The sequence below is a fragment of the Mytilus trossulus genome, chromosome 10 (genome assembly GCF_036588685.1).
Source record: "Mytilus trossulus isolate FHL-02 chromosome 10, PNRI_Mtr1.1.1.hap1, whole genome shotgun sequence".
Taxonomy (NCBI): Eukaryota; Metazoa; Mollusca; class Bivalvia; order Mytilida; family Mytilidae; genus Mytilus; species Mytilus trossulus.
In genome coordinates this window covers 67,531,384-67,545,439 of record NC_086382.1, presented here as the reverse complement: position 1 = coordinate 67,545,439, position 14,056 = coordinate 67,531,384, and the positions used below count along the sequence as shown (strand labels likewise).

At 32.9% G+C, this 14,056-nt stretch overlaps 1 protein-coding gene across 1 annotated transcript; it reads right to left on the bottom strand.

The window, feature by feature from the left end:
• Positions 1-4,966: 4,966 nt before the first annotated feature.
• Positions 4,967-13,774, bottom strand: LOC134688103 (uncharacterized). Its single transcript, XM_063548573.1, has 6 exons — positions 13,733-13,774; positions 13,070-13,138; positions 12,563-12,779; positions 11,931-12,179; positions 6,650-6,769; positions 4,967-5,895 (listed from the first exon to the last, which is right to left on the bottom strand). The coding sequence occupies exons 1-6, from the start codon at positions 13,772-13,774 to the stop codon at positions 4,967-4,969; spliced, it is 1,626 nt and encodes a 541-aa protein (XP_063404643.1).
• Between the last annotated feature and the right edge of the window lie 282 nt (positions 13,775-14,056).

Here is a 14,056-nt window from a genome sequence, read left to right as displayed (position 1 = left end):
TCACCGCTTGATTACAGTTTACTGGAAACAACTTTATTATGTTGAAAAAATCATTGAAAGGTGAAACATATTCGTCTGACAGGGGATATCCTCAATGAACTTTACAATGACCAACACAAGTCTTTCCTGATTAGTGATCTGTTTAGTTTCTAATTATAAATAAATAATTCAAAGTTGGTCTGAACAATCACTGTTAAAAGTAAAATACGAAAGATACCAAAGTCCAAGAGAAATTTAAAACAGAGATCCTTATCAAAAGGCAAAATCAAAGCTCAAACATATCAAACGAATGGAAAAACAACCGTCATATCATTTGCTTAGTACAGACATTTTCTTATGTAGAAAATAATGGTTTTATAGCTAGCTAAATCTCTGACTTGTTTGACAGTCGCATACAATATTCCATTATATTGACACCAATTATGAGCAAAACAAACAGACAAAATACGTAAAATGTCAAAAATTGAGACAAAGCAGTCGACATTGTCTAATTATCTTAATCATAAGTAGTACACACTGTCTATAATCGTTTTTTCTGCTCTTTGGTTCACATTTTCATTTTAAGGTCAGTTTTACAGTTACTAGAAGTACACGAGCCTTTTTTGAACTATAAAATGATTGTAAGATGCACTTTTCAATTTGACAGGGTTTACTTTAGTTTAAGCTCACGTTCATAATTAATTTACGATATGTTTACGTGATAAGAACAGTTGTGCATATACTTGAATCATAAAACATTCACAGTGTATTGTAAATGATTTTAAAGTTTGATATATGTCTGAGATGGAGATAAGGTTTTTGAAAATCATGAAATAAAACCAACGTTTTCCTTCTCGTTAAGGAGAGAAATGAATATCAAAACTTCTGATAAATGTGTAGAGAATAAAAATAGGTAAGCAGCTTTGATCAATTTTAAACCTTGATTAATAAGTAAAATTTAATATACTCACGTGATTGGAAATAACAGAAGGATTATTTCCCCCCTCATAAGCATTGAAACCGCCAATTGGGCGTTAAATCATGCAAACAGTGCCAATGTTTAACGACTCACACCAAGCAAGCGTGATTCCAAATTTCTACTTTGGCGAAAAGTGTTCGCATGATTTCTAGATTTAAAGATATTTCCTTTTGTCAACATGGCTGAGGCTTTTATTACGGCCATATATTCGAGAAGAAAATCTTCACTCTAGCTACATCCTTTTGCTCTGAATGAGAAGTCGTCAGTCAAACAGACCGGAAGTCGCTAAATGACGACGAGAAACAAATCTGTTAATGCTTGCAGCAGGAATGCTTAAGAAGTGTCAGATGAAGCACAATGTTGACAATAAACCGTGTTATAGTGAACTGAGAGCAAATATTCCAAGTGTCAAAGACACCGTGAATACTCGTATTAATATTTCTACCTCTTTGCGGAAAGAGACGGACAAAGAAATTGCCTCATCAAGTGGGCAGAATATTTCTCATGATGCTAGAGATATTACCACGTCAGGTGGGCAGAATACTCTAATACGTAGTGTTTCAAATCATGACAATGACTTTGATGACACAATTTCCCTTCAACAGATAGGGACAAAAGATTTATATATAGATTGTAACAATGAATAAAAAAAAATATTTCACATGAACGCTTTCAGATTATATTTGGTAGTTAATAAAGCCTATATAAATACTGAAAGTTTCAGTAAAGATATCCTTGCTGATTTTATAGGTGAATATGCAAAAACTAAATCAAACAAATCTGAATGTGTTATCGTTCTAGATCAGAGTCAAATTAATATTTTGAAACAATCTTGGCAATGTGTTTTCATTATTCCTTTAAATCGACAAAAATTGTAAAATTTATTTGATCCATATAATCATTTTAAAGTGTAAACGTTAGTAATTTTTGGAAACTGACCCGATTGTGTTCCACAGTTTATTGAAGTATTTTTCTAGGTTAATAGTGAATATTTCAATTGCTAATAGTTATAGGTGAGATATACAAGTCTGATAAAACTCATTAAACATTCATTGACCAAATTTGTATTGTTCATTGATTCAGATTTAGCTTAGTTATTAGTCTTGGCTGCCTATCAAGAAAAACATAATATCTGTATTTAGTGATTCCTTGTTAGCTTTTAACAATTAGATGGACTTAAAATGATAATATTTCAATATTTCACAAAGTTATAATTTGGAAGAGATTTCGTCAAATTTCACCAATACCATTTTACCACATTTTTGTTTGAATATCTGATAAATGTATATATTTTATACCAATCATTGATAATTTTCGGACGCTATCATCAGTTGGTTGATTGTTAAGAATAACTATGTCACAAATGATCACGGATATGTTCATATTGTTCGTAATTACGATCTATTTAAAAAAAAAAAAGATGTGGTATGATTGCCAATTCAATGAGACAACTCTCCACAAGAGACCAAATTGCATAGAACTTCACAACTATAGTCCTTTTTTTCTCTCGAATTTGATATCACTGAATATGAACCCTCACTAATACTGTAATTACAATGAGCAACACGACGGGGGGAACTAGTAGAGCAGGATAATCTTACACCTAAAATCACATCAAAATTATGATGGGTTCCTGTTGCTCTGTGATAATATCTTGTGATTGTGAACGTGTTTGTTTTTTTGTCGTCTTTCTTTTTTTGCCAATGCCTGTCAGTCTTGAATATGAGTTAACATTGTCTCTTAGAATCTTCCGCTTCTCGTTTAAACAAAATCTGTGCCGATTCTTTATAGATTTTGTTAAACATTCTGTTTATATTTTGTAGTTTTCCTCAGTGGAAGTTTTGGACAGCTATCACTGCCGTAGCTAATTACCAGCAGCACCAAGTGAACTTTGACCTGCTTTTGAAAGAGTTTGGTTTTTGAAATATTTTCATACCTTTCAATTTTAACTGACATGCTATTCACACAGGTTAGCACAGCAGTTGAGTACATACAAAACTAGTTTAAATTTCCTATTCTGCTCATTTACATATTTTTTTTATAAACTTTTCTTATTCGTATCTGTAAGTGTGTTTTTGTTGTTGATACACTGCTTCAAGTGAAAATTGAAATGTAACTATTCATTTTAACAATAAGTTAAAATAATAAAGCATTGTCAAACACTGTGCAGAAACGTTTTGCCACTGATTTCACTACTTAATTTGAAAATAATTTGATGTGGCCATGTGTAAATTTCCAACAATCTATGGCTTCCATGAATTATTTCGATTCTAATAGGACAAATACGGTCATTAAAAAACTGAAGCGAGGGTGGGTATGCTGTGTGTGTGGTTGTTCTTTTTTACTCCCTGTTAGATAAAGCTCAAATATTTTTTTAGAAATATGTAGCTTGCGTAGGATTTCGTGAATAACTGCTAGAAAAAATCATTTAAGTCTTTAAATTCTCAAACCTAACATTTGCCATTTTTAATTTACATGTTTTTCTCGTAAGCTTCCGTCAAATCCAAAGTTGACATTTTGTAACTAAGGAGCCGCTATGTTGTCTTGCTGAAATGAGTAAATATGCGAATAATGCAATAGAATAGAAAATAAAACAAAACCTACCTAAATAAAATCAGTTTTAATACAAAATCATACGAATTCCGATGGTTCACGTAACAGAAAACTTTCAACTTTGTCGGTTTCATTTGTATGACGTCATGTTTTGAAATGACTTAAATGCGCCAAAAAGATTAATAGACTTTCGCGGAATTTAATTTAATTTTTATTTTGTTGATTTCCCCGAGCTCTTGTGCATTACTTCTTTTTATTATTCATGCGAATAAGAATTTAAGTTATTTTGTCTTTTTTTAATTGCACTTTTTAAAACAACAAAATCGGCAAAAGGGTCTACAAATTGGTTCCAATACGTAAAAGTTTACGTGGGAAGTATATTGTAACAGCTATTATTATGTATATATCTGAGTCTGCGCTAAGTATATGTTATCGAGAATTTTATCACAGTGTTGTTTACAAAGCTAAAGAAGCACGTCATATTAGAATTGAACATAATTTGGTGTGGAAGTAGCTTGACGCGATTAAAGTATAACGAATAATAATTGCAGAGCGAATTCAGTTGGGTTTTAGTAAATAAACATACATCTGAGAGCATGTTTATACTATAATTTTCTTCAAACAGTTCACATAAGGAGCATTGTGAATCGCAAATATAATGCCAAAGTCCTAAACTACCACTAGGTTACACAATTATTACTTATTACTTGTACATTTTTTGACATAAATAAGGGCGTCAGTTTTCTCGTTTGAATTGTTTTACATTGTCTTATCGGGGCCTTTTATAGCTGACTATGCGGTATTGGCTTTGCTCATTGTTGAAGGCCGTACGGTGAACTATAGTTGTTAATGTCTGTGTCATTTTGGTCTTTTGTGGATAGTTATCTCATTGGCAATCATACCATATCTTCTTTTTTACATATGGATTTAATGAATATAAAATTGTCGTTTTACCGCAAACAGTTCAAATTCTTAAGTGAGGAAGTATTCAAAGACAAGAAATATAATGAAAGAGGTGTGAGAGAATTACCAATCGGTTACATTAAACTTGTCATTTTACAACAAGCAGTTAAAAAGTGAGGAAGTATTAAAAAAAAATAATTTAATAATACAGCACTGACTAGTCAACACAAGCGTAACGACTTGATGCTATGGAGCACTATTATCAAACTGGAAACCTGCTGGGTACGCATAGCCCTGGTGTGTTGTCTTTCCATTTATAATTAATCCAAATGTAACGTTATTCACTTGCGTGAGTGTGTGTAAACCACTCGATATCTCCTTAATCAAGATGCTATATGATTGTCCTGACATAACAATGGATGATTTTTGTATGAAAGACACCCACAAATATCCGTCATATTTTAGTCCGTCGACAGCATTTGTTGGTATGATAACTGTCATATAATAATTATTTGGTTGGTAACCTGGTGGAAAGTCGGAAACGGCTACAAACTAGTAGCCTGCTTTGAAATGACTAATGACAGGCAGAGTAACCATCACAGACTCGTAGGATAGACCATGTGAGTCACAGTAAAGTTGAACAAGGATACCAGAGGATGATCTAAAGGTTGTTGGTTTGTCAGAATTAACCTCCATATACTGTCCTGCAGTTATATTTTTCTTGAATCCAGATATAGTGTAATTACCCTGCTGGATCGTTAAACTGGAGGGACTGTCCGCGAATATCCTATACTTACATTGTGAATTATACAACACAGGAACTATAAAATTTCTGCCAAGATGTTTGTGGGGCAAAATCATTTCTGTCATATGGTTTGAGTATTCGTCGTTCATGAAACTTAATTTGACTCCGGAAACAACAGCAACGGGTTTGGTTGAAGAAATTATTGTACCACTCAGATCATTGTCGGATGATAAATAAAATGTTTCATCTTTGAACATTGTTATATTTAATAAATCACCTGGACGGTACGTGTTTCCATTATACTTCAAGTCACCAGACTCCAATCTTAAGTTAATCGAAATAAAAGTATCATTACTAGGAGCAATAATTCCAAACTCTGACTTATCTTGAGAGAAAGATGACACAATGTATTTGCTTCCAAGTCCATTCTGGGGAATACCAAGATAGCCCTCGGTGACTACATTCGCATAATTCATTCCGTATAAAGATACAGGAACGTCACAACGAACTATTATTGCTTTGTTTTGTATTCCTTGCGTCGTCATCAGAATGCTGCTGTTTATACGATATTGACTCACATCGTTGAATATTACAGGCATTGATGTGTTTATATGTAGATACGGAATACGTATGATGCATGTTCCGTTATGATCAGAAATAATATACAGCTGTGCATATGAAGGAGGAGTACCAAAGCTCGCCAGGAAAGCCAGGTAAAATTTCGTTCCCAATGAATCTATAATGTTAAAAGGTGGTTAAGATAGTTTTTGTTCATTATAGGTTAATTAGTTTCTTTTGTTACCTATTTTGACATTAGACTCGGATATCTTTGAAACATGTTCATCCTGCGGCATTTTTTCCCAAGTCAGGAGCAAGTGGCCTTTGTAATTCTTTTATGATTTTTTATAATAGTTCATTTATATGTTTTGAAGTTGAGTATGACGTCCCTTATCACAGAACTAGTGCTAATTTTTTTTAGGGACGAGCTGAAGCAAGCCTCCGGATAAGGAATTATCTGCCTGTGTTGATGACCCGTTGCTGGCTGTTATCTGCTATTTTTTCGGGTTATTGTTTCTTTCACATATTCCCATTTTCCATTCTCAATTATATATTGACTAATGCTGTTAACAATCAAATTATGCATGTTTATAGTTAGAGCTTTAGTTATACCATGTGTTTGACTGTCCCTCTTGTATCTTTCGTATCTCTTTTGTAAGAGATATTTTAAACTCTATCGTTTAAACCGGCTAAAGAGGGGGTTAATGTCTGTCTGCAAGTGTTTGATATCTGCATTTTCCTATGAAATCAAAAATATCTTTTCAAGTTTTTCTACAGGTTTTAGATTTTTTTACCTCATTATCAATTATTCATCATTTATTTCATTGGCATTTATACTTTTATCTTCATTGCCACCATCAACATTAATATCGATTCTGAAATCTAAAATTTGTAAAAGAATCGAGTAAAAGAAAAACAAATCAAATTCATACCTGGTTGCTGCTGTTCACAGTATTTTCCGTAATAGCTATACAAACATTTACATTTGAACCAAAATCCGTCTTTTTCACATACACCACTATTTAGACAAGGGTTCACTGTACCACAAAGGTCTGCAAAATACACAATTCTTCCAAAAATGGATGAAAGTAAAAGAGGTACATTCAAACTCATAGGTTCAACATATACGACGGAATGATTATAAGGTCTAATAAACTCTACAGTAAGGGTTTCACACATATTTTACAGTGATGTACAGAACTTCGATACACCGGTCAGAAAAACATTATGGATTCTACATAGTATTCAATTATCACTTTCAGCTGTCGAGAAAGTAAAGAAACATTCATCAGATATCTTTAAAGCGGTCTAAAAAAACACGATGAGGTATACAATTATCACATAAAGCGCGCGTTCTATAGAACAAAGAAAATTCCTAAGATATCAATTCAGCGGTCTTTAGTAAGCCCTTATAACGGTCAAGAAAGATAATGTCACCAGACGTCTATGGCAGAAGTTTGAAAAAAAGATAAGGTCTATGGGTAGCTTTACAGATGTCTACAAAACACATATATAGTCTTTCGTGTAAAAGGCATACTGAAAAGTAAAATCACAAAAATACTGAACTCAGAGGAAAATCAATTTGGAAAGTCCATAATCACATGGCAAAATCAAAAAACAAAACGCATCAAAAACGAATGGACAAGAACTGTCATATTCCTGACTTGGTACAGGCATTTTCAAATGTAGAAAATGGTGGATTAAACCTGGTTCTATAGCGCTAACCCTCTCACTTTAATAACAGTCTCATCAAATTCCGTTACATTTACATGATGCGTTAAATAAACAGTCACAATCAATAAAATAGTCAAAATATGGGAACATCAGTCATCATCGTATAACAATTTAACAGGACACAACAACATCTACTATCTACGAACATATGGATTGATTTGAGTGTCTGACGTCAGAAAAATTATATACGTCACATAAATTTGTCGTTCAATGTGCATACAGTAGTTATCCGAAGTACCTGGATTATAAACAATTTTAAATTTTACATAGGCAATGAGCGCAGACAGGGTTAAAAAATCAAAAGTATGTAAGAATAAATTACAGAAATCAAACTAGTCCAAAAGTTATACATAGAATTTATGAGAATCCAAAACTTTTAAAAGGAACAATTTAACAGGACACAAAAACCTATCCACGAACACATGGATCTACTTGAGTGTCCGACGTCAGAAAAAATATATACGTCACATAAATTTGTCGTTCAATGTGCATACAAACAATTTTAAAATTTACATAGGCAATGTACGCATACAGGGTTAAAAAATCAAAAGTATGTAAGAATAAATTACAGAAATAGACCGAGATTCAAACTAGTCCAAAAATTATACATAGAATATATGAGAATCCAAAACTTTTTAAAGGGAACAATTTAACAGGACACAATAACATCTACTGTCTAAGAACACATGGATTGATTTGAGTGTCTGACGTTACAAAAATTATATACGTCACATAAATTTGATGTTCAATGTGCATACAAACAATTTTAAATTTTTTTCATAGGCAATAGATATAGGAAGATGTGGTGTGAGTGCCAATGAGACAACTCTCCATCCAAATAACAATTTAAAAATTAAACCATTATAGGTTAAAGTACGGCCTTCAACACGGAGCCTTGGCTCACACCGAACAACAAGCTATAAAGGGCCCCAATGTACGCATACAGAGTTAAAAAATCAAAAGTATGTAAGAATAAATTACAGAAATAGACCGAGATTCAAACTAGTTCAAAAGTTATACATAGAATTTATGAGAATCCAAAAATTGTCAATTCCACTACGCTATTGATTGATTTTGACGTTTGTGGTTCAACGTATAAAGTAATTCATAATAGAAATATATCATAATGACATATTATAGACAAATATCATACTGACGGGATCTTTTAAAGTACAGAGTCACGTTATAAGCACAAAAGAAATACAAAGAGTCACATATACAAAACAAATCACCAAAAAATGAAAGCCAATACAAACACATTGACGAGATGTATAAGTACCGAGCCACGTCAAACGGTTATCACATAAAACCATTCAACAGTAAAAGTAATCTTAATAAAAGAACAATAAAACATGTTGTTAAGATGATACACAACATCAGTACGCAGAATCTATACATCAAGACCATCGTGTATTATTTGAGAAGTTGATACGGAATATTTATCAACAAGGTCTTGGTACCTTCCGATGAACTTTTTTAGAAAAAGGACGAGACGTTCTTTGACATACCCCTGGTTCATCAACTTTCTACTCAGACACTGATGACGTTTTACAAAGTCTGAGTAGGAGCTGCAAGCTCTTGAATATCGAACAACACGAACCCCATCAAAAACCCGATGTCGATATCATTTGAAAAGGTCATCAGATCCTGCTCCGCATATTGCCTCGAGGTCAATCGTGTTGATTTTGGCAAATTCAGATATTTAATTAGTCGATAAGATTTACTGTATGTAGTCACTCATGGCAATTGTATGATTACACTCAAAGGGATAAATACAACAACTCTATCACTATAAACAATTGGCATATATATAACTTCTTTGTAAGGAGTAGACTTCATAAGTAAATTAGGATAGAAAACAAAGGCGTTGGAATATTGTTATAACTGGGATATATATTCAAATATATTCCATATGCAAGCACTGTAGGTTTGTTGCTTCATATAATTGAAAGTTCGTAATAGGAAATAGTAATCTTCTCTTTTGTCGTAACGTAAAGTTCCAAACCGACCAGAAGTGTCAATTATTGAGTCAAGATTTGAAACAGATTGAACCGTTCCTTTCTTTGAACAGGGCCGTAGGAAGGTTTTGTCAAGAGGGGATGCGAATGGGGTGGGTGTGGGAGGGGCATTCCCCTCCTACAATTTAGATTTTTTTTAAATGGGTACGCCAATTTCAGGGTTTTATGTGTTTTCAGAACGTTAAATACATGATTATCCATACTCTTCCAATAAGCTTTTAAACGGTTAATAGGCTGATATTTAATTGAAGAAAACGTATACACCATTGATCGCACTGAAGGTACTTTTTATTTCAACCTATTAAATCAATATCTGATAGTGGTACCTTTCAAAGTTAACAATACATTTTCATACATATGATAAAACAATGCACTCATCACTTTTGTTTCGTACTGATTATTTCGGATAAAATATACTATTCTAACTTATATACACATAAACCTACTGGCATTTTATCATGATCTATTTGGAGATTTTAAAGACAACATGGCTTCATATGTCTTTCAAGTTTACCTATATTATTCACACATAATGTGACGAATTCCAGGAATGACCAGCGCCGGTACGTGTATCTTATTACAATATTACAATGTGATGGTTTATAAAAAACAAGCAGCTTAATAAGTCCTTAAAAAACATAGTTGATTCTCTCTGAAAATTTCTCAATTTAAGATTTTGTCCTTTGACGGATATATGATCAACTTGGCTAGGGGCCATTCCAATCCTACAAATCTCATTTTAACACCCTTCTCGGTCGCTTTTATATGCGCCTGTCCCAAATCGGGACTATTTTGGTCATTGGCGAAGCATTTAATTTTTATAAGTTTTGGGAGAGGAATACCAACGATACAAGAAGCGTTTTTGATAAGAATTTGTGAAATTATGCTGTGCTTTAAGGTAAAGGCTTAGCTTTTTGGGTTTAACTGTTATTGTTTTATTTGAAATACAGAGCTGTAAGTAAGAAGTTCCTGTTCTTTTGAGAAGTAGTGTACGTTGCCAGTTCTAAACAAACATTTGTGTGTTGCATTTAGTAGATAGGGGATTGTGACTGTGTTCGTGTCAAATTAAGTATTTTTTTCAACACGTTCTATCTGATAGAAAAAAAGACTAAACTATTAAATTGTATGTCAATGTGACATCTTTTACAAGCAGTTATTTAGCCCTTAGAAGAATACGGCGTGCTGGTGTATTTATTGACGCATTACTTCAAATTTTCAGCCTATTTCAACATGTTCAAACATGTTAAATGAAAACAAATATCATTTACATTGTACCAATAATATTTAGCATTCGTAGTTTAGACCAAACTGTAGGAAAATATTCCTTCTTTAATATGATATCTCATTTTTTCGCTTTGTTCTTTCTGCTTTCCAATATTTAAAATAAATCGTATTACACTCCAAAATTGAAAGACATGTTTTTCCAGAACAATAACATGAATAAAATAAAAAAACTGAAATTTCGAAAAATCGTAGAAAATTTAGAAATATTACCAGACACTGAAAAAAAAATGCTTAATGCTAGTATAAGGTTTCAGCTTCATAATGATTTTATTTTGCACATCGTAGTTGTCGAGCTTTAAGAATAAAATCAAAACACTGTATTTTTTGTTTTGCAAGCCGAATCAAACTCAATCAAGGTTCAATACAATAAGAATTTGCATGATAAATATTACAAACATATATAATGTTCGATGAGGCATTAAAAGTTAAAAGGATTTCTATCGAGCCCTTGAGGTTTCACGGAATAGTCGTTTATTCTTGATTTTGGGATTTTCTCTCCGTTATCTGCTCAAGCAAGATGACCTCGTGAATTAAAAAGACCGATCTATATGACAGGAAATGGACCTCCTGGCTTTTGCATAGATTGCAAATATGAGTTGGCAGATATAATGTAATTTGCCGATTTTATAGATTATAAAATTGGGAATGAAAATGGGTAATTTGTCAAAGAAACAACAACCATAGAACAGACAACAGTAGAAGGCCACCCATAGGTCTTCAATGCAGCGATGGAAATTCCCGCACCCGGAAGCGTCCTTCACGGCTTGCCCAAATATATATGAGTCAGTAATAATGGACGTCATACTAAAGATGAGCTCTCAAACTGTATCATAGGTGTCCTGTTCTAAGACAGAAAGATCACGATAACCCGTAAAAGGACAAATGCTTATCCGTGCCTGGAAATTCTTCTAATTTTTTTAATTTTTTTTTGTAAAGAGGGGGTGCGACCGCACCCGACGCACCTCCCCTTCCTACGGCCTTGTTGAAGTATTATGGTATAGATGTGTGCAGAATAGTCACCACATTTTTAATTATGAAGCCAATGGATATCATCGTTATAGCGGTTTCAAAGCTAACTGATTATGTGTTTCTTTAAAATAATTCTAATTTTCCCCACGCTATCTGATTATGAGAATAATGCTATCGACAATTATGTGATTGTTCATTTTTAACTCACCACAGTAATTACATGTCTTTTTACAACCGGAATTTTTCACTGCATCTGGATTCTGGCAAATGCTGAATGTCCTGTTTAGATAATCACATTTAGTGGATGTATCTGTACACTGTGACGTCATTATCGTCGTAGGGATACATCTTCCGCAGGATACAGGACAAATATCTATACCATGCTGATCATCACAAACACCAAGCTTACTCACCAGGTAACCACAGGTTGAATGATCATCACAATTGAGACGTTTGACTAAAAAAATATGCAAATAAAATAGGCATTCATATAATACATGTGTTACATGTTCCTTCTTTATTTGAAACTAGTTGATACGGTTGGTACGTGCACAAAATATATAGTTAGCTAACTAAACTGATGCCTAAAACTAAAGATGAAAAAAATCTGAATAACATGAAACAATACCAATGGGCTTACTTTGTGTTCTCTCGATTACACGTTAATGAATGTTCCCTTATTCCCTTGTTGTCTTTTGTCTCTTTTTGAAGTAGAATTAAAAATAAAATTGTAAATACATTATCTTGTTCCAAAATCATTAGATGTCTTTTAGATTAGTATCTCCTATGGTTTCTGGCAATGAAGTTAGCATGATTTTCCCCCACCCGAAAACCAAATACCTGTCGTCTCTGGTGTTGTGACTACTATGGATGTCTTTGTTTTTATGACTGGTGTTGTCGTCTTTGTTGTCGTGACTGATGATGTTGTCTTCAAATCTATACTACATTCTGTATTACATAAATCTCCGGCACAACATCTTTTGCAGTAGCCTGGTCTTGGGCCGTTTATCTCTCGTTTCCCAAAAATGTTACCTGTTCCTGCCACCAGGTCACAAGCCTAATATTTATAAGTTAATTTAAGTAAACATAGTTTTGATCCAAAAGTATCAAATATAAACTTACAATTGTTTTCGCAAGTGCAATTATTCGCAATCTTAATATTTAATTGGTGATTAAAACATGCTATTTTACGTACTATTAGCACATAAAAGCTGTCGAAGCCATGATAACGGTAATTAGAGATTAACTTTCTGTAATAAAATAATAGTATTGACCTTTGTATTCGTTTCTAATAAACAATGTTTCACCCTAATCATATTAAGTAAAGCGCAGTTCCCAATAACTTACATATTTTGTCTGACATCCACTATTGAAATATATTTCACCATTCCTGTCATTTGATTCAATGATACAAAACTAAAATATATATTTAAAAAATATAAAAAAAGAAAATCAACAGTATTTAAAAAGATAAAATGCATAGAGGTAAAACAAAGTTTTACAAAATAAGTTAAAAGAACGATAACTATGATTTAAAAAGTCAACGCATTATACTATTTTATAAAAAAAATATATAAAGATCTAGTAGGTCATATTCGAAGATACGACCTTTTGTTTTGTGTTAAAGACCTCCTTGTGACTCTTTGATTTGGAAAAAAAGTAGACGAGTTACTGATCTTTTGCATCATGTTTGTCAAGTGCTTGCAGATGTTTTCCCATTGCGCAGCTCGATCAGGTAAAATCTTTAAAAGGAATAAGCTATGATAAATTCCATTAGAAATTAGAAAACAAAATTTTGCTATGAAGTAAATTAAAAGGTTAAATGATGCAATTTGTCGTCATGCAATTTGTCGACATTTCCCTGTACAGTTTCGTATTCGTCGTTGAATAATTTGAAGTTTTGTATCTTTAAAACTTTTCGTGTTTGGTTGCCAGTATCATTGTAGATAACCTTTCCTCGGTTTATTTTATTGACAAACAGCTAACAAACAGTGAACATGTATATCTTACCTCATTTAATGGACACGTGGTTATTGCTTTACACTCAGTCATACTCAAAACTCCACAACACTTATAACATATAGGACCACTGATGCGCATAATTCCTAAATTTGTAAAACAATAATGGTGACAAGTCAACTAAGGAAACGTATTTTCAGTTGTGATTAATTCGATTCGTCGTCTAAATTTGTGAATGTGAACTGTTGGAATCGTTAATTCATAGTTTAAAATAGTTAACAGAGATATCATAAAAATTACTCAACAACGTGTCTCAGAAACCTCAGGTTTTGGCTGTTTTTTTCTTATTTTCTTGAATTTTTTATATTGACACGC